This window comes from Carassius auratus, chromosome 48 (genome assembly GCF_003368295.1).
Source record: "Carassius auratus strain Wakin chromosome 48, ASM336829v1, whole genome shotgun sequence".
Classification (NCBI taxonomy): domain Eukaryota; kingdom Metazoa; phylum Chordata; class Actinopteri; order Cypriniformes; family Cyprinidae; genus Carassius; species Carassius auratus.
Genome location: NC_039290.1, coordinates 7,113,044 through 7,134,953, shown reverse-complemented (window position 1 = coordinate 7,134,953; position 21,910 = coordinate 7,113,044). Strand labels below are relative to the sequence as shown.

Genomic DNA, 21,910 nt, shown 5'->3' with positions numbered 1-21,910 from the left:
AACATGTACAGCAGTAAATGCTCTTAAGGGTGTGTTTAAATTGTATTTCTTTGTTTTTAATCCCTTTTTATGGTGACACCAACGCATGGTACTCACTCTCTTAGCAAATTAAAAAATAAGCTCTGTTTTGACAATGAAAAACTGCTGACAATATAAAAATACATGGCATCGTAGTTCATTAAATAAATCAACAAATTATATGTTTTTATATATATACAGTATATATATATTATATATATATATATATATATATATATATATATATATATATATATATATATATATATATATATATATATATATATATATATAAAATGTATAAAAATATAACAGCCATCAGCATTCAAGAATATTCTACCTCATGACACAACCAACCACGATAACCTCACTTATGTACAAATAATCCACGACGTGCATTTGCAGAGTGTCATATAGGCCTAAACGAGTACTTGCCAAATGTGCACATTATGATAGAGTTTAGATGTCGATTACATGACAATGTGTACAATTCAAAAGCACGCAAGTCTTTGAGGAGAAAATTCAAGGAAATTTAGTAACTCCAGAATAAATTAGACGAGAAAGTATGTTCCATTTTCATAAGTATAGTTTAGTCAGTGTATCACTGAAGAAGGGGAGAGGGGACGGGTTCGAAAGCATCTGCTTAATAGTTAAACCGCCCATTGAAAAACAAACATAAGCGTGGATAGAAGTTGTGGCCAGGGAATTAAATATCTCTCTGTAACAGCTGATCTATCCCAGCTTAAGTTCATGTGGTGTAGTGGTCATTAGTGTTCTGATGCTGTTTATTCGAGTTTATGGCAGTGAATGTGGTTTGGACGTTCTGAGTGAGGGCCCATTCCCATGTCAAGTGGTTTATCCCTGGAGTGTTCTGGTCTGGCAGTGGCTTGCACCAAGTTGAAGTCATCCCCTCTCCCTGTACCCCTCCTCCTCCTCCAGGCTCAGAGCTGTGGGGCAGTCGCTCCCCTCACTCTCCATCACATGGTAAAATGCCATCCTCGCCGGCACGTGATGGCACTGTGTTTCCCATCTCGTCGACGCACCAGCATTGGCCACGCTGCATGCCCTTAGAGGACCGACACTACAAGACAACAGGAGATTGTTCTGGCTTTTTATACGTCATTCTACTGTGCACACCAACATTCACAATGTAAAATGGCTCATAGTGGTGACCTTCAGATATCAAAACTTCCTCCTCAGTTCATTAAAGGAAACTAAGCTGGAAAAACAGCTCATGAACTTCCGCAAGGAAGTATGATAGATACTGTTATTTAACAAATAAAAAGGAAGACCTATCAATAAGAGTAAACAGTGATAAAATGATCCTTCTCATTATTCTAATTGTTTCTAAATGATAAAGTTACCAATCCTTTGGCAATGTAAAACCTTTTTGACCATGACAATAAAGACACTTGAATCTTGAAAATGAAATTTTCCTACAGTAACATGATATAAAATTAGTCAACCAGTACCTGCTTTTTCCTGTAGAAACCACGAGTGTCACAGTTTGGGATGTAGATGTCCCGATCCGACTGGAAAATGGTGAGTTCGAGTCCACGCAAGACAGAGTTGAGCAGCTTACGACATGGAGCCTGGTGAGCAAGTGTTGAAAACGAAATATTGGAATACTATACATAAGCATTTGTTTTATCTATATTTCTAAAAGGCATCCATTTTTTTGTACATAGCACTACCTAGAAGTATACAAATTAGTTTGGTGTAATAATATAAAATAATTATTATATGAAATTCTATAATTATTATAAAATCATAAAATTCTCAGGATCTTAAAACCAGAGTTCCTCTTTAATTTAAGATCCAACAATTGATATAATTAAAAATACAACATACTGTATGTAACCCTTTGTCCAGTAGATTTTTTTTGTATTTTTCATGCTCTGTTTTCATTGTGAGCATAGAAAACAAAAAAACAAAGAATAGACTCACCTTTTCTATTTCACCACTGTTCGAAGGATGTGGCCCTATGAAAAACATGAATAGAATCATTAATACTAATTTATGACTCTGCATTAAAAAAAAAAGCCATTACAAACTGTGATTTGACTAAATATGTTTATCTGTGATTTAAGAGTATATGTTGTTTTATTTGGGTTACTTAAACTGGAAAAACACACATTTGTAGGGAATATTTCCTCAAATCATTCCCATGAATTGACAATATATTATAGGCTCTCTAGTTGTAATGACCTAAAGTAAACAGTAGATGGAGACTGCATGACTGCATTTCACCTTCTACTTGAAATGAGACTCTAGGAATGTTGGTGACACTGATACACACACACACAAACACACATTACTTTCGCTCTTTATCTCCTCTGTTGCTCCTCTTTATTCTGCTCTGAATAGTTGTGATGTCCATATGCATGGCACAATTCATATACTGTCACAATTTCACACAGACATCTGTACTCATATACAACCCTTGCACATTAATACAAATGTCCATCATTACAAGTGATGTTCATGCGTATTTACGATGTGTGAAAGCCTCAAACCACAGAAATGCCTTTACACTCAGAAAGAATTTACAGCCATCACATCAGCAGCTATTCCCAGCACTTTATGCCCATGTCCTTGGTTCAGTTACAGCTTTGTCATTCTACTAAGCCTCTGATATGGCCACTGCAGCACAGCGGCTTGCCAGCACATCTGAACCTGAAATGCATCCTCAAGCTATTTCGCTGTGGTACTTAAAGCAGATTGCCCATTGCATTTTCTCACCGCATGTGGCATGGTACAACGCCGGCGGAGCTACAAGACGGAGGAAGGGACCGCAAAAGCATCAGCTGGCTGAAGCTCTTACCTGTGGGGCGGGGCCTCTCGGTGGGACTCGTTTTGCTCTGTTTGGTGCAGGAGCCTCTGCCCTGCAGCAGAGCCTGAAGGGGGCTGTGTTCACGTGGAGGGGGTACACAGCGAAGCCCCTTGGCGCAGCTCAGTGTGTAAACCCCACAGGGCTCCCCCAACGCCAACACATTTGTGCTGGGCGCCCCTGCCGGGTCCCTGGAGGTCCGGCCCGCAGCCAAGGGGTGCCCATCTTTGCAGGTCTGACAGTTTTTGTTGGGGCCCAAGCGACCCGCCAAAGACCAGGATCCACAGTGGACGATCAGCAACAGGACAACCGGGGTCAAGTTGGAAAGGAAGGACATCTTGCGTCCGGGTCTCAGGTTCTCCATGCTCAGTTGTGTCGTACGTGGCTGATGCTATTTCTGGAAGTCTATTTCTCTTTCCCCTCTCTGTTTCTTTGCTCGCTTTTCAGCTTAGTGAGGCTGAGAGCCGGGAGTCCCCTGCAGTGCCAGAGGATACAAACCGAGAACGAGTGAGAAACGGCAAGCAGCGGCTTTTAAAGATTTGAAAGGCGGTGATAGAGAGCAAGAGGGAGAGAGCACAGTTATGACACCTTCAGGGGCTGGGACTGAGAGACAGAGAGAGAGAGAGAGAGAGAGAGAGTGTAAGGGGGGGTGGAAAGAAAGAGAGAGAGATTATTTTTCCTTTTAGAAATCATCAAGCACTTCTCCAGCTTTCCCTCACCCATTATTGTATCTGGAAACATTCCTTTGCCCAGGATACTTACTCTGGCTATGATGGTTACTTTTTTTGCATCATCTGTGAAAATGTTCTAGTAATCTTTGCCATGATAACAATGAAGGTGAGGGATTCGATTTCTCTGCCGACTACGGTAATTTCCTTGTGGGAGAGTTACACCATTAACCCTGTTGCTTCTAACAATGCTAAAAAGACTGGCCACTTGATAGAAGTCAAGCTTTTTTATGCATCATAGTAGTATTAGTTACTTTTTAAACCTGTCCATGATCTTTCAGATGCAGAAAACTACTTGTGCACTAATGGTGAAGGATCTTTTCTTCCTTATTGTGGTATACTTCAGAACATAACAGATTATCGAAAAAGACTAAATGTAGAGCACGGATTGGGCTGTTGATTGGATATTAACATGTTGGCATGTTGCACTCACAAAACGGATGCAGAAAAACTTGAGCATGGAGTTTAAGCACAAAAAATTATTGTAAAAGTCTAGGATACGTCACGTCAGATCCAGTAATGATATTTTGTTGCAAATTACAAAGCCAAAAAGTAACAAAAAAAGATGAAGAAAGAAACTCATTTATAGACCAAGCATACACAAGAAGATCTACAACACGTTAAGTTGTGACATAAGAAATACAGTTTCTGAGTCCAAGCCTCTACTTGTTTCAGTTGAGAGCACGCAATCTCAACAGCCATTTATTAAGCACTGTTTATTCACACATTCAAACAAAGCTTTAAAAAAAACTATAAACAACAGTCAAGGTGTCCTGGACACCAATATTTGAACAGTTTCTGTCTGGCCATCAGAGATTTCCGTATGGAGATGAAGCTTAGGATCATAATTTTTTTCAGTAGTATTACAGCAATTTGTGAGTGTATATTGGCACCGTTTATTATTTGCTTTTGGGATTTGATGGAACGTTTGGACCAGGTGACATGTGACATCAGACTTAACAAGCACAGTGAATGACCACCTGCATGAGAACGTTGCTTTATGATGGAGTGGTCATTCAACCAAAGGAGATTCTGCCGCTTAATGGTTTATTTTGGAGAAGGGACCATGTGGATAATTGGGCCAGTGTTTTCACTGGAATGTACACAAGACGATATATGCCAGCAGCTAATAATGCAATCCATCAGCCTAGTCAACCAGATAAATCTGATCTCTTTGGAGGACTTCATAAAGTTCTAGTTGTCCTTTGGCCCAGATTCTATTAATTCATTAAGAGTTCATGAGTCGTCTTTCAGTGCAGAAAAGTGTCAGACGATGAAAATTCCATACAGTGGCCAAGGGGTTTATGCCAAGATTTATACCAACAGGATGCACCAAGCAGATGTATTTGATGGGGTCTCTTACATGCAAAAGCCTGCTTACTAGTCACACCCAGCTGAAAGGGTCCCATAAGGACAGAGTGGTGTTTTTTAAAGTTGTTATGAAGCAGGATGGAAGTTAAGATGTCAAAGATGGGCTGGTACACTGTTAAAAATTTATTGTAATTTTACAGGAAATTCCTGGCAACTAATTGCCGTGAATTTACAGCAAGTAATATACAGGTAATATATTGTTTTTTTAATACAATAGAGTCCTGTATTTTTACAGCAGTGCTACTGTGATTAAAGTAGCATTATTACAGTAAAATGCTGTAATTTATTTAAATTTACTGTATATTTACTGCAACTCAGTTGCCAGGAATTTCCTGTAATTTTACAGGAGACAATTACAATATTGTAATTCTTAATAAAATAAAATACTGCAATTTTCCATCTTCCAAAATTAAAACCAAAACAATGGCAACTTTTTATTATTTTTTATTATTAACACACTATGCAACATCACATATTACAAATGTATTTTATCTTTTTTTTTCATACAAACAAAATTACAGTTTCACTGAAGAATCTAGCTCACTTCCAGACAGTCTATCATCAGGGGGAACATGGTAATAAATAACAAAAGGTCCCAACCAGTCTTGAACTGGGGAAGCTGTGGGGTTTGGGTGGGCATCAATACTAGCCCATCAACTCAAAACCCAGGAGTCTTCTTAATAGGGTGCAGACAGGTGCGTTGATCCTCCGTCTCTTCTCTGCTTTGCTGACATCTTGGAATTGATTCCACAAAAAGCTCTGAAAACAGAGAGAGTAAAAACAAGTTTTCATATCAGGTAATGATAAATACTGTGTAAAAAAAAAAACATAAAAAGTAAACTTGCTTGTAGAAAAAAAATGACGTTGATGTATTTATTTAACATCAACACATTTAACAACATAACATTTAGAATTACATTGGCTTTTACATTGTTTTTCTTAAATATATAATGTCACTGTATGCACTGTAAATTCGAATGTCGCTTTGGACAAAAGTGTCTGCAAAATGGGTCATATGACGTTGCTAAAAAGAACATTATTTTGTGTATTTGGTGTAATGAAATGTTTAAGCGGTTTAAGGTTAAAAAAACACATTATTGTTTCTCCTCTACAGGTACTCCTCTCCTCGCCTTCTGAAACGTGTTGATTTTTACAAAGTTCATCGTTCTGAAAAGCAAAGTGTGCTCTGATTGACCAGCTATCCAATCTATCTATCATGTGACTGAAATGTTATGCCACTTAACATACTGTGCCCTGTCCGGCCGAAGCAACGAGACAAACATTTAATTATAATGTTTATTTCATTATAATGTCAAACCCATTATAAATGTGATATAAACATGATTTCTAGTCGTGTTCTCTTTTGGAAGGCCAAACAAAGTAGTTTCCCTTTTTAAAGAAACAGCGTTTAAGAGTGACGCTTCAATTTAAACGAACGAACAAACACATGAGAGCAATTTCAAAAGCTTAAGGAGCTGTCTGTTCTGCTCTCTTTAGCTCTCGATCGACCTGGATGTTTTAGGCAATATTAAAATCCTGGCGGGGACGTGTCCCGTATGAACGGCGCATATGGCCACCCTATACAGATCTTCTTCATTCACCAAGAGCTTATAACACTCCAAAGAGAAAGGAAAAAGTAAAATCACATCTAATGACTTTAACCCCCAAAATTGACTTAATGAAAATTGTAATGTTAAACTGCTGTCTGTCAGACTTCTCTGTGTTTACATAAATGTCTTGCAGGGCAATACCAACTCTATGTTAGACACTTAATAGCAATAGCTTTGTCTCCATCCAGCTTTTTAATGCACATTTTAACATTTTGAAAACAAACAAAAAAATCCTGAATGGAAACGGTTCAAATTCACAAAATATTCTAATGTGAATAAAACTTTTTATGTGGATTGACTTGCTAATAAATGCAACATAAATGCACATTTGTTGCAACTCTATCGGCTGTTTTAAGTTGCCCCTTAAGTTTTGATCCCACAGCGTTTCATGACTACTCTCCTGTCCATTTCTAATTTACATAACAGAGCTGATGGAAATGCTCTCCAGTTATAGGGTTTCTTTGCCAAATTTCTACGAATGCGCTTAAAAGGTGCAAAGGAATTGGATGGAAACTAGAGCTGAAACAACGAATCGATTTAATCGATTAAAATCGATTATTAAAATAGTTGTCAACTAATTTAGTAATCGATTCGTCGCTAAACAAATTTTATTTGCCATAAGCGGCTCATTTCGTGCATATTTCAAATCTGCGGTGACCAAAGTGTGGCAGTAATGAGCCACCGGAGGTTTTACTCAGCCAGTATAGCAGGTGAAGTAGCGAATAGCCAATAGCCGACCTCGTTTTATGTCACGTGCTTCCCGAACAACAGCGTCTCTGCAGCATTCAGTGGGAAGTGGGAGTACTTTACTTTGAGCCTTCAAAATGAAGAGTAACCTGTAAACTCTACACTACTGAACTGTTTAAGGGGCCGTTCACATATCGTGTCTTTTGCGTGCTCAAGTTCGTTATTTCCTATGTAGGCGCGCAGTATGCACTCTCATAATGGAAGCGACGCGGTCGCGACACGCACGCGTGCGATGCGCCCGTTTTTCCAGGCGCGTCCACACCGCATCCATTTATCCTTTGCTGAAATTTCCGGGTCTTCATGGAGATTATAATGGAGAGGGCACGTCATGGTTGCTTAGCAAAGGCAGACGCCTCAGGGGCGCTTCTGCCCGAGCGCTTTGGAAAGAAGGAGAAAGCGGCGCGACTAGCGTTTTCCACGCGTTTTTAGGTGCGATATGTGAACGGCCCCTAAGAATTTTATTTGTGCAGATTCTCCAGTACAAGGTTGTTTGCAAATGTTTAGTCGTAAAAGCTGATAACATTGCTTTTTAACAGTTAACATTTAAAGCTTTATAAACATGTTATGTGATCAGTTTGTCGTTTACCAGTTCATAATTCAGACTTGCAGCCTAATTATGACTGAATGAGAGAGGTAAATGTTTGAGTATATTTAAAATGCACTTCTTTTCTAAGTATTCACTGCTCTTTTTCACACAGCAGGTTTTTTGTGTGTGTCCCAATTTTTTTTTTCTGGACAACCTTCTGATGGATTTTAGCCTACTTTAAATTGTGAGTTCCATTCAGGTTTCATGCCATTGGCACTTTTTTTTCGAAGGATTGTTTATAATTTCACAGCATAAGCTATAAAGCTTTTTCCCAGTAAATAATAAAATACAATGCACTGCAATTTTATTCTGTTTTATCCTTATACTTCGTGAAAATATGTTCTCAAAGATTCCTTAAGCTTTGTTTGGGATGTTAAACTACTTTAGGAGCTCTAAGGACTGCCATGGTGAAAACAATATTTGAAATCTCCTTGTGAATTTTGCTAGAGTATGGGTCAGTGTTTTGATTGCAGAAGAGTTCGACAAAGGATTACTAACATAATAAAACAACTCCAGGTATATTTTTGATGAGGATATGACAATGCAAAATGGTTAAAATCTCTTAAAAATCTATGCTGAATGATAAAGACCCTTTATTAATAATTTACTTGGGGAAAAAATGGAAAAAACTAAAATATAAGTACATAAACCGATTAATCGATTAATCGTAAAAATAATCGACAGATTAATCGTTTATCAAAATAATCGTTAGTTGCAGCCCTAATGGAAACCTGTCTTTTGACATCAATGCATAGAGTATATCGTAGAGTCTATTTTCTTTATAAGTGTGCAAACAGTTTAAACATACCTTTAGTGTTTGAGGCCTCTTTAGGATACTGTTAGTTAAACATGTAGACAGTGAAGGTCGCTGCACTCCATTCAGAAGGTTGTTGTGGGGCCCCATCACAGTTGTCCCTTCCAAAGACATCTTCCATTTGTCTGCACTTAGTGCCTCTCCTGAAATGCATACACAATATGATAACTAAAAGAGCACTAGAACCCTTCACTACACACGCATGAGTGGCAGTATTGGCAGGATGGGCAAAAGTACCAATTTTATCAGGTGGGAGAATAAGTTATGGTATGGTTTTTCCTAATTTAGACTAGGCATTTTAAGGATGCAATAGGATTATGTTGAATTACAGCCTTTCCTTTCTTCTTTGACATATAACCATATGACAATTATTAACAGGGCTTAAAGCAAGCAAACATATGTTCCATCTAGCAGCCAGTGTGCAGCTGATCCTGCGGAGTGTCTACAGCTGTTCCCGCTCAGTCTTTTCCTTCTGCCTTGACCGTTCATGACCGTGGTACAGTTATGACGCGTTTCCACCGACCCCCCCTCATTTCAATAAGACGAAATATGATATCAAACACCACTGCCTCCTTTCGTTCTCATTTTCATTCGTTAAACATATTAATAGACGCAGAAATAAAGTTCAGGGAAATGTGTAACGTTAGGCCTTCATTATATAAAACAAAATATTATACCAAACAGTAGCCTATTGTCTCCTATTTTCATTTTAACATATTAAAAGATTAACTGAATAAAGACCAAAGATTACCTGTTCGGTTCACCCAAAACGAATTATATTTTATGCTTTACCACTAAAGAGACATCACAGCCAGCGGCAAATGTCAGATGTCTACCCGAGTTGAGAGTGCTCCCGACGGATTAATGATCCCTGAGCTCCCGCTGATCGCGTGGAGTTGACCGTCTCCGACATCAGCGAAACACATTTTTTAATAGACGCAGTCTTTATAAATAAACCGCATATTTGAGTTTTAAACAACTACATTCTCGCCTGAAATAGTTAAAACACTAACGTTATACCTTTCATGACACGATGTCAGTAATATTTTAAAAATTATCAAAAGAAATGGTGGTTGAAATTACAATGCTGCATTGCCACTCCCGAAAGTTCAGTAACGTTACCTTTGAACAAGTACCTCGCGAGCAGGGACTTTCTGAGGGGCATTTTTTTTACCCAGAACTTTATTTAGATCATGGTAACTGCGGTGGAAGCACACCGAGTTCCAGCTCAAAGTCCAATAGTTTCTGGGTAAAGTTCTTGCGATGTAAATCTGGATCGAGTATGAAGACGCGATTTTAACTAACTTCACCCTATTCCACTGAATTATACCAAATGAAACAATCAGCACTCACTCAGATCACCAGTATTAATATATAAAGACTTATAAAACAAATTTTATGTTACATACCTGAGACATGTTCTTTCTTCCAAAAAGTACCGTCCGTTGGCCGCGTAATTTCAAAATTCAAACAGCAGCGATCCCACAATGCTATGCGGTTGCTGTAAAAAAATGCTTCTACAGTGTAGTTACAATAATTTTACAGGACTGTCCGTTAATTTCCCATCATGCATTTGGATTTACAACAAAAACATGAATACAGTGCGTTGTTGTAAAATTTATTGTAATTACATCAATTGCTAACAGTGTACGAGTGCAGAAGGCAAACAGGATTTAGATGATTATCTTACAATATTGACATGTGTGGTCATAGTTCTTTTTAACACAAACATGTTTGCCTTCTGAGTGTCTTTCTAGTTCTGTTTATCGGTAACGGATACCATTGAACTACGTATCCCCATTTGATAGGTCTACTATAGTTATTTAACTTCTGGAAACCACAAAAGGTTGGAGCGTTACGGAGACGTCGGCTGGCTGATGTTCGCTTATTAGAGTTGATTAGTCTTGGCAAAGAATGCAGAAAATCACCTGCTGTCTGACATTCCCATCCTTGCCACAGCACGACCCCGTTCTCTGTTTCCACATGTCCTGGCTGGAGAATGGAGAAGTGTGCCAAACTGATGGGGTCTCTCTGCTTCTAGATTCACCAGATTACACGATTTTCCTCCTCATCTCTGTCTACAAGACAGAGTTTGATCGTTCCAGCCCTTGTGTTTCTTTTGAATCCTTGCTGCTTCCATTTGTCAGCAGCTTCAGTGTAAATTAAACCAAAATTAAGATACATGCATCATCCTGTCTTTCAGATGTCATGCTCGCTTACAGTATATAGTAGGCTACATTTAACTCCTGCAGTTGTTACGAGTCACCATTATAAGGGGCTCTTAGATTGTGCCAAATGTTCTGTAACCCACTTTTCAGTTGTGTGAGACTGAGGTAATAAAATGCCAGAAAGTTTTAATAGTCTGAAAATATATCCACACAGTGAATGAACAATGGAAGTATTTGTGTCAACACTTGTGTTAATAATGTTATATTTGTGTCACTTCATGACATGACTTGATTCTTTGTATTTGCAAGTCAGATGTTTCACAATAATAACCATTGGCCAGAGAAATTACGTGTAACTTTGGTTTTTACAAGTAAAATTATAAAATATTTGTTTCATGTCAACAATTAGCTGTGAGATAATGTACAGTGTTTTTAATTTATCAAATGTGACTGTGGCAATTCAAGCGATAATATTCAGTCAGCTGGTCATTATTGCAGAATAAACCCTGATTACCCTGTTAGGTTTATTTTTACGATACTGACTGAATATTGTCCATTAAATATAGCCACAATCGTATTTTTTATAATAATAATAATAATAATAATAATAATAATAATAATAATAAAAGATTCTATGATTGCGATTATAATAGATTTATTTATATATAAAATAGGATCCAACTATAGCCTATATTAAAAAAAAATCTCAACATATTAATTTTAAAATTGATCAAAAGCTTTTCTGTCCTGCGCTGTTCGTAAAAACCACTGCGACTCGCTGCGACGCTTCTCATTGGTCAATTACCTGTCAATCACTGGTGCGCTGCATTCATTCCTCCACTGACGCCATCCAGGAAGAACCGCCCTCACTTCAGCGAAGTTTGTCGGGTAGCTTAGCGAATGGAGTCGAGAGCTAGAAGTAAACACAAGTGGCCTTAGAATGTTTTAAAGTTTTCCCGCTGATGAACATAAGGTACGTACGTGATGACATGATATTTAGATACGTTACACTTTAATGACATTGTAGACATTTAGCGGTTCATTTCATTTCGAGTAGCGTTAGGTCTCAAAGCTAATAATTTGTTAGCTATGTAAGGTGATTAGCAGTGATTGAAACTAACCTGCTAGTAAAAGCTATTGCTTCTATTACGTAATAATTATTTTCCTTCTGTCTCAAAATATGATACAGACTTTTCTTTAAACATACAAGTAATATTTAAATAGTTCGCTGTTTTAACAGAAGTTAAGTAAGAGTTTATTGTTGACACTATATATAGCATTGATGTAGTCAGTATTTATATAACGTTAACGTTACCCAGATGTTTTAGTCTAGACTTCTGTCTGTCCGACTTTTTATGAGAAACAAATAATTTCTGTGTCTGTTGTTAAATGCTTTTTGACATGATAATTACAACCATTTCGAATGATCCTCTGTCATATCCTGGATGTATGAATGACAGCTGACACGTTACATCTGTCGAGACCTTTTAGACTCTTAGATAACTCTTTATAGTAGTGTCATTTATTGCATGTGTGTATAGGCCAGTTATGACAGTAAGGCCCTGTGATAAAATAAAATGTTTTGTGAACAACTGATATTGGGGAACTTGAGTTGACTCAAGGTTATTAAGTATTTATTGCTGAGTGTTGTTCATCTTAGTTGTAGGTGGGGAGAAAAATATGTATCCCATTTCTAAATCATTGCACACTTTAGAGTAGGAGTAATACATTTTATTTTTTAACCTTAGATGTTAAATATTTACTTGAAGCAATTTTTTTATATGATTATTTGTATATGGGGCTGCATGACTTGGTCAGAAAGGACATAATTATTTTGTCATATTGTGATGATTTCAGTGATTAAATTCAGCAGAGTATGCTGGATTTTAAATAGACTTCTCTTTTAGTTCATTACATTCACTCTGGTGTTTTATGAAACTAAGCAAACAGAATATAATAATGTTAAACTTGATATTATCAATCAATACTATTAATATTATTATTAGTTTTGAATATTATTATTAGTTTCTAATTGTTATAAATAAATACATAAATATATTGCAATTATACTGTAAAATAAAACTTGAGGTTACATTAATAATGTTATCCCGTTTTACACTGAAAGTTATAATAGTAATATTTATGTTTTACATTCTTCACTTTAAAACATTCAAACCAGTAAGCTTTTAACATTTCAAATCCTCAAGCTTTTATTTCGAAGGAATACTGGTGAACTTTCGTTTTAAACTTCTGTCCACAAAATGTCTGCATGTTACGCGAATATTTGAAGAAAGTGAATCTAGCACACTTTGCGATTCAAAATGCATAACCTCACTGCATATACAGAGATGGTGTAGAATTTAAAATTTTAAACACAAATTGACCAGAAATGTATGTATGTTGCGATTTCGGTTAATTTCAATTAGCCTAATGTTGCAACTATATCTGTTCAATTTAATTCATTATTAGTTAACTTTCTTCTACTCGTGAACTCTTGTTTGGGAAACCCTGCACTAGAAACATGATTACGAAAAAAAAAAAGTTGTTGGAAAATTACTAAAAGGCATACAGTTCATTATGGCAATTTGTGAACAGCAAGTCCATCATTACTTCCACTTCTCGTGTCTTGAATGAGTTGTGAATCCCAGATGATCAATCCAAAACTTTGAAAGCTTACAGCATCTGCTGTTACTGTTTTCCACTCCACAGATCTATGAGATGGATGATATCAATTTACACTACAGATTTATGAACTGGCGGCGCAGGATCAGAGAAATCAGGGAAGTCCGTGCTGTTCGTTATCAAGAGCGATACAAACGAATGTTGAAGAATGGAGACACGCTAAGGTAGGTTTGCCCATCGAGAGACCCTAGCTCTGTTCTTTTTCCACTGTGTTCAGTAATCAGTTCCTTGCCTGTGTTGACCCCCCTACATGTTTACATGGAAAAATTCTGCACTGCTTTTCATTTATCCTTATTTATTTGAATTTTTTGAACTGCGCAACCATCCACCCCCATCAATTTCATTGAGCTGGCCTTGCGAGCGTAAAGAATCGTGAGTGCGTGTATTTGAGCCACTAAAGATGCAATCAGCCTTGACTCACTTGACCTCACTGATTGAAACAATTATAATTTCAGAGAAAAAAAGTCAGTGGCTATTGTTTTTATTTGATCAGAATAGGGATGAAATGCAAATTCCATCCATCGGAAAAATAAAAAGGCCCACACATGTGATGATATAATTCATCTTTTTTTGAATGCAAAGTTTCCAGCATATTTAGAATTAATTTATATCAGTTTGTTTGTGTAGTTTGAGAATTCAGAGAATGCAAAAAATTTGTTCACTGACTTCAAAGTAATAGTAAAAATATCGTAAATATGTATATTGAACTTTTTTTATTTATGTTTTGGAAGATTCTTATGCTCACAAAGGCTACTTTAATTTGATCACAACTTTATAAAACAACAGTATTGTGAAATACTATTGCAATTTCAAAGAATAGTTTTTTTTTGTTTTAATACATATCAAAATGTAATTTATTCCAGTGATGGCAAAGCTAAATTATCAGCATCATTTACTCCAGGCTTCAGTGTCACATGATCATTCAGGAATCATTTTAATATTCTGATTTGCTGCTCCAGAAATATTTCTTATTCTCATCAATTAGGGCTGGGCGATATATATCGAATATTAGCGGTAATATCGCAATAATTTTGAGGACAATGTAAAATTAGAAAATATTGTGAACATCGAATATAAAAAAAATGTAAGCATACTTTCCCAAAAGAACGTGCCGAATGTCCAAAAACGGAACATGTTACTGCGGACTGCTCTACGCGACTTTACGATGTGGGCTTTCATGAGTGTGGTTGCCAGATATAAAAGTTAAAATTCCTGAATCAGAGCTTTGTTGTTTCATAGATACATTTTCTTCCTGGTGTTTTGCTTAATATATATATATATATATATATATATATATATATATTTATATATACATATACCTATGTGCTTCAGCAAATGGCTCCCCATCTAAAAGGGATTTTAGTGCCAGTGGGAACATAGTTTTATGCCACAGAGCTTCTCTTAAACCAGCGATAGACTTGTGTTCGTAGCTAAAAACTTGTAAAAAAAAATACTTATCCCAGTTTAATCATTTCCCCCAGTTGCACAGTGTAAATTGTGAATTGCATGCTCTAAAAAAGTTGACAGAATGCACTTTCTGTACTAGTTTTGCTCTACTTCAGTTACATATACATGTTAATTTAATAAAAAGCAGTAAGTAATCACTTGGTCTAGAGTTTTTTTTTTTTATTTAAATGCAAATGCAAACATATCGAGATACAAAATGAATATCGTAAAAACGTTTTACAATATCGAGATATCTTTTATATATATATATATATTTCACCCTGCCCTATTATCAATGTTGAAAAATGTATAAACAATAGCCCCTTTCACACAGTAGAAAAGTATTAAATTAGCTGGAAAATTACTGGAACTACTTTACAAGTAAATACAGAAATGCGCTGTTCACACCAGCAATGACGTTCCATCTTTTTACCGATAAAACACCATTCACACATCAGTTTCAAAATACCGGTAAATTCTGTAACCTCGTTTGTAAACTGGTACACCAGTGTTTTTGATGATGTTTTAATACTTGTCAAACGTTCACATTCTAGCAGCTGCTTTTTTGGCCCAGAGACATCGTATTAGACAACTTCAAACCAAACTACACAAGTAAATGTGTCATCTGCGTCAGAATGTTATGATTGACCCTGAGTAGACATCTCACGTCAGCACAATCTGAGCTTGTACTTGCTTTTACCGGGAATCTCTGCGTTCACACAGAGCTTCATAACGGTAATTTACTGATAATGTTACAAATTTTCTTATTGGTAAATTGCTGAAATGAATTTACCAGTATTTTTGAAATATCCTGTTCACACATGATCTCTTAATGGTAATTTACTGTTAATTTAATAAAATAATCAACCACACGCACATCCAAGGTGCAGGTCAGAATATACCAAATCTGTGTAGAGAGGATATATAACCACACGCACTTAAAATAAACTGCTTTATTCCATTAACCAATGTTTTGTCAAAAAGCCCTTGTCAAGGTAATTTACCAGTAAAGACCTTGGGTGGAAGAGGCTGATAATATATCTTTCCCACATGCTTTGATGGATAAAAAAAGCATCTGAAGTGTCTGTGCTGAAAAAAAAACAACCACAAATCTTTGTAAGATTGTGTGTGTATTTAAATAATCTGTGTAAAGTATATAAATGTGTGTGTGTGTGAGTGTGTATATATATATATATATATATATATATATATATATATATATATATATATATGTATATGTGTGTCTGTGTGTGTCTGTGTGTGTGTGTGTACTTAAACCTGAATACACACAGATTCATGGGGACTCGTGTCACGGTGGAGACCTAAATTGAGGTCCCCATGGGTAAACAAGGTAATAAATTACACAGAATGAAGTTTCTTGAAAATCTAAAAATGCACAAAGTTTCCTGTGAGGGTTAGGTGTAGGGTTGGTGTAGGGTCTGTACAGTATAAAAACCTTTACGCTTATGGAGAGTCCCCACAAGGATAGCTGACCAGACATTTTGCTCTACTTTTTATGATGCCTTTAGCGTCAAAAGCATCAAAACATCAAAGTAGTATTGTTGAAGATCATTAGCATTGACAGCTCTGTGATAACTTGATCTTTCTGAGTTAGTTCTGGCTTGAATTCTTGGAAAATGAACTGATGTTTGGTCTTCAAACGTTGGACTCCAAAAGTAGCTCTCACCCGTATCAGTGACTACGTTTACAAGCTGTTAAAATTTGGGTTATTGTCGGGTTAAGGTCACTATTCGGGTTTCTGAAACATTCGGGATAACCCGTTTACATGCGTGAGCAGAGAGAGTTACTCCTGTATACATGGAATGTGTAATCAGTCGCCAATATCCCGATGTAAACGGCGACGCACGGTTAGCGTCTGGACATACGGACAACATTAAGACGCAATATGCTTCATTTCCGATTCTTCTTCCTGTATCCAAAGACAACAACAGCAGCAGCAGGCGGATAATGAATAGTTTGGGGCAGATAGTGATAGTCTTTGTTTGCGCTTTGGCGCTGGTACTGATCCACCAGCAGCACTTGACACTACTGTGCCTCATTATATTCTTAGTTTTCACCACACTAATAAAGAAATTGGTCTCCTCCTCGCTCCAAAAGTGTGGTGCTGTGCTGCGTCTCGCCATGTTAACCTCGACTTGTTTACTTCCGCTATACTGCACGCAGGTTTTTTTTTATACGCCGTCTCTACTCAAAAGACCAAGATTCCTTGCGGATAGAACATGCGCAGAACACACATTTTGATGGGGATATGCAGAAACGTGTTTACAAGACCAAATATTCGTGTTAGAAAAGGGGTACCCCAGGTATAATATCCCGGTTTTTAAAAACCGGGATATGAACATATCCAGGTTTTTGCCGGTGTTTACATGGCCGTGCGCGACCGGGTTATTGCTAATATTCCGGTTTTGAATGGGTTATTGGCTGCATGTAAACGTAGTCAGTGTAAAACAGGGATCCTCAAATCTGGCCCATGAGATCCACTTTTCTGTAGACCTTAGCTGTAACCCTAATCAAACACACCTGAATATGCTAATCAGTATCTTCAAGATCATTAGAAAAACACAGGTGGGTGAGTTTGATCAGGGTTAGAGCTAAACTGTGCAGCGCATTGGCCCTCCAGGGCAAGATTCTAGGAACCCTGGTGTAAAACATGTAGAAACATAACTGAACCTGATTTCAACAACTAGTCCACACATCACTGGACATTTTAATAAAGTAACCTAAAGCAACACTGCTCTGATTATTAGAGATTAAGCCTTTTATTACTTCCCTTCTGTAGTTACCAAGGGAACTCTGATGAAGTTGGCTGCTACGTGGCTCCACGCCCCTTATCAAAGGGAAACTGTTACTTCGAGGTAAGCAGTACACATATTTTGTTTGCTAAAGGCTGCTAAAAACATTGGAATCATTTCAACACCCTTTCTGTTGCCTTTGTTAGGAAATCCATTCACCCAAGTACCAATAACTTTGTCCTATATTGTATGCCCCAGTCACACTATTTTTTGTTTTGTTTTTAGTTTTCCAAATGTTTGATTTATGTCTTGTCTTTGAGTATCATTCATTTCACAGCAGTTTGAGCTAATAATATCGAAGCTCTGCCTCGATACAGTTTGTGTCAAGCAATTCTTTAATCTGGCTGTTTGATGAAGAGAAAGAGATCAAATTTAACATTAGTAGAAATAAACACGTTAAGAATCCATACATAAAAACATTTGTTTGAAAAAATGAAAAATATGCTGATTTTTTTTTTCAGATTTCAAGATTTAAGAAAAAAAAAATCTGCTTTGTGTGCAGATGTAGGTTGTGATAATACTTATACATCTTTATTATTAATATTCTGTTATATTATATTTTTCTTGTCAAATTTTCAGAAACAGTACATACTGTTGACAATGTGGAGTTTGGAAAGAGTTTTTATGTTTTTGAAAGAAGTCTGTTTATGCTCAACAAGTCTGCATTTATGTGATAAAAATACAGTAAAAACAGAAATATTTTATAGAAAATACAGAAATAACTCTTTGGGAATATTTTCTAATTTATTCCCATGATGGCTAAGATAGATTTTCAGCATCTTTACTCCAATCTTCCCTGTCTCATTCTTCAGAAATCATTTTGTAATATACTTATTTGCTGTTCAAGAAACTTTTTTCTTAATTAATACTTTTTTTTTTATTGTTTATAAACAGCTTTCCTGCTTAACATTTTCTTATTTCCTTTGAATGTAAAGTTCAAAACAACAGATTTAGTTTGCATGATAAGACTAGGTGGTATGATCCCAATATTCAAAACCATTTAGAACATTTTCTCCTTTGTTGTGAGCAGAACACAGCGAGACGCAGCAATTGTTACGCTCTGATTTTGGTTCAGCAAGAATCCAGGATCAGGGTCTAATCCATTTCCATGGTTCTTGTCTCAGTAGCTAATCTTTTTTTTTTTTTTTCACCTAATTTTAATTCTCATAGACAATGTAAAGATTAATTTTTGTCAGCAATTATAGGCAATCTAGTTGATTTTGAAAAACAAATATATATATATAAAAAATAATAATAATAATTGTTATTATTATTGTTAGTTTTTTTTGCATACCAATCCTTGTCTCTAAAATCGAGGGGTTTTCTGTAAAAATCTGAGTCAATGTTTTGGTACTGCCCATTTTTGAAGGAATTACTGAGATGTAACATTCTAATTTAAAAATCATCTGTGGCTTGTAAAAAATATTCTCAAAGCAGATGTCTCAGACCAGACTGTATCGCAATCTTATTGACCAACAACGTCACTCAGTGCGTGATTGTGCACCCTGGGAATATCTGCAGCATGTGGGAATGAATGTGACATCTTCAGCAGTGAGCTATGAGTAATAAATGAAGAACTCGCTCTTCCTTTATATGCTCTACATCACCTGATTGTGACGCAGAATCCTTCAGATTGGTGAAGTCTGGGAACTTTTTTTCCTTCCTTCTCCATAAAGGTCATCTGCCAGTCGGGATATGCGTCAACATTGTCCTCCTGTTTCCTCATTACATTTTCACAGGGGTTTAATTTCAGCCCCTGTGGGCAAGGAAGTCAACGCTTCATCAAGATTGGACCGTGTTGCCGCACCTTCAGCGCCTGTTTCAACATTGAAGTGCCATACAGTGATTAACCTCTGCTCTGTTTTCTCAGGGTGCTCACATGTGCATGTGCAAATCAATTTTGTCCATAGTCAAGTGGAAATATCTCTATTAGTGTAATTGATTATTTTCCCTGGAGCTCTGGCATGGAATTTTGTAGCCTCAAGGTTCATGGCATGGTTTTTTGTCAAAGCTGTGGTAAATTAAATGAGAGCCTCTTAAATTAATCATAGTGCACTGATTTTGGAGCAGGAAAGCCTTTTAACCAGCAAGCAAGAGTTTGTATGTAGGTTATCAGGATTTATAGTTGCTTCTCAAAGCTTGGAAAGCAAATCCTCGAAAGAGACAATTAGGAAGATGAGGAAACTTGGACTTAAACTTTTGGTAACCGGTGGGGTCCCTTTTTCTACACCCATGTTTGGTTTTGGCTGAGGGCACAGGGTTAAGTTTAGTTTTGAAGCAATAACTGGGTAACTTTGTCTATGCTTGCCCTCTCCAACGGTATGGCTACAATTGTTGAGTCACATGCAGGAGTATTAATCCATCTTTTTTGCAAGATAGTCCCTCAAGATTAACAAATCCCATTCCATGTTGAGTTTTCAATGAAACTAATCGCTCTGTCTGTCTGAGAATTTGATTTATGAGCATGAGAAAATTTAACAAATGAGCTTTGGCAGTCCTTTCCAAATTTCATAGCTGTATGTTGGAAATTTACTGGCTTCGAGGAGGTTGCCGTGGAGAGGGTGTGGAAGTTGTTCCTGAAATGCTTTGCATACAAAGGGAGAGATAAGTAGTAGCCGAGACGTTAAAATTCTTAATAGCAGGTTACCTGACATTTCCATCCTGTGACTCAGCCAAATGGTTCTTGTTAACTGTTGATTCTTTCACCGTCTGTTATTTTGGAATCATTGCCGCTCATGACGCACATTACCGGTGGCATTTGCATAGAAGTCCCTGAAAGATGTCTTTTGCCCTTTAGTCATTTCAAAACAAACTGTCAAAAAAACAATTGCTTAGCTGTGCTGCACATATACTGGTGCCCATATGTTTTTAATAGTTTTTATGCTACTTCAAGGTGACCATTATGGATACTGGAGTTCGAGGGACCATTGCTGTTGGCCTGGTTCCCCAGTATTACAAACTTGACCAACAGCCTGGCTGGCTTCCACATTCAATAGCTTACCATGCGGATGATGGAAAGTACGTTTTTGTTTTGTTTTGCTTTGCTTTTTACTTGTTTAAATATGTAAGGTATTTTAATCCCATAATCAATAAAATGTGTTTTTGTCAACTTTGCTTTGTTGGTTGCCTGGTGGAAGTTTTTTTAATTCAGGATCACTTCTTCTTTCCATGAACCTTTCCAGTTATAAGTCAATGATGTCTCTATCACTCCTCTTCACAGATTGTACAACGGCAACACTGTCGGTCAGCAGTTCGGTCCTAAATGTAACCGCGGTGACCGAATTGGTTGCGGTATCTATGCAGACACTTTCGATGCCGGACTCGTCACTGTGTTTTTCACAAAGAATGGAAAGGAGGTGAATCTCAGTGCCTTGGTACCAAAGAACTTGTCACCAATTCACAGAAATACTAACGCAATTCTTGTATTGCGTATATATTGTATTGCGTGTATTGCGGATGAACACAGCTGTTGAAATGTATAGAGTCAGTAAGACTCTTATACTGACACAAAAATCTATGCTAATAAATGCAATTAATCCATCTTGAAAAAGTATGGATTCCCACAAAAGTATGGATTCCACAGTTCCCACAAAAACATTTAAGAAAGCACAATTGTTTTCAACATAATATTAAGAAAAAATGTTGCTTGAGCACCAAAAAAACATATTAGAATGATTTCTGAAGGGTCATTTGACATTGAAGGCCAGAGTAATGATGCTGAAAATTCAGCTTTGCATGACAGGAATAAATTACATTTTAAAATATATTTAATTGGAAAAGTTAGTTAAAATTATAATAATATTGCACAACATTACAGTTTTTACTGCATTTTTGATAGAATAAATGCAGCCTTGGTGAAATCTTACTGTCCCCAAACTTTTGAATGGTAGTTATGGTGACTGGTTTAAATGTCAATGAAATTACATTTATAGATGATTTAGGTAAAGCGTCTAAATCCCTTTAAGTCAATTTTTACATAAATAAGGAAATTGCCATGTTTAAAGTAAAACAGCGTTAAGCACATTTAATTAATTGCAAGTGTTAACTTGGACAACCCTATGTAAAAATAATTAGACACTATAGATTTAAACATCCTT

At 36.7% G+C, this 21,910-nt stretch overlaps 2 protein-coding genes across 2 annotated transcripts in view; one reads left to right on the top strand and one right to left on the bottom strand.

Annotated features, from left to right (window-relative positions):
- Positions 1-325: 325 nt before the first annotated feature.
- On the bottom strand, positions 326-3,460 carry LOC113065680 (insulin-like growth factor-binding protein 6). The gene is made up of 4 exons (XM_026237132.1): positions 2,843-3,460; positions 1,966-2,000; positions 1,491-1,610; positions 326-1,099 (listed from the first exon to the last, which is right to left on the bottom strand). The coding sequence occupies exons 1-4, from the start codon at positions 3,210-3,212 to the stop codon at positions 986-988; spliced, it is 639 nt and encodes a 212-aa protein (XP_026092917.1). The 5' UTR covers positions 3,213-3,460; the 3' UTR covers positions 326-985.
- Positions 3,461-11,725: 8,265 nt separating this feature from the next.
- Positions 11,726-21,910, top strand: part of LOC113065679 (SPRY domain-containing protein 3-like) — a 38,723-nt gene continuing 28,538 nt past the window's right edge. Inside the window, exons 1-5 of the mRNA XM_026237130.1 lie at positions 11,726-11,845; positions 13,582-13,718; positions 17,801-17,876; positions 20,707-20,831; positions 21,034-21,169. Coding sequence (XP_026092915.1) covers positions 13,591-13,718; positions 17,801-17,876; positions 20,707-20,831; positions 21,034-21,169 — 465 coding nt within the window. The 5' untranslated portion in view covers positions 11,726-11,845; positions 13,582-13,590. The remainder of the gene's footprint in view (positions 11,846-13,581; positions 13,719-17,800; positions 17,877-20,706; positions 20,832-21,033; positions 21,170-21,910) is intronic.

What these genes read in the sequence shown, in the direction of transcription:
- LOC113065680 (XM_026237132.1), bottom strand. Translation starts at nt 3,212, where the DNA reads ATGGAGAACCTGAGACCCGGACGCAAGATGTCCTTCCTTTCCAACTTG. An exon ending in ACAGTGGTGAAATAGAAAAG is followed by an intron (nt 1,611 to 1,965) that starts GTGAGTCTATTC and finishes CTTGCTCACCAG; the next exon opens with GCTCCATGTCGTAAGCTGCT. An exon ending in GTTTCTACAGGAAAAAGCAG is followed by an intron (nt 1,100 to 1,490) that starts GTACTGGTTGAC and finishes GTTGTCTTGTAG; the next exon opens with TGTCGGTCCTCTAAGGGCAT.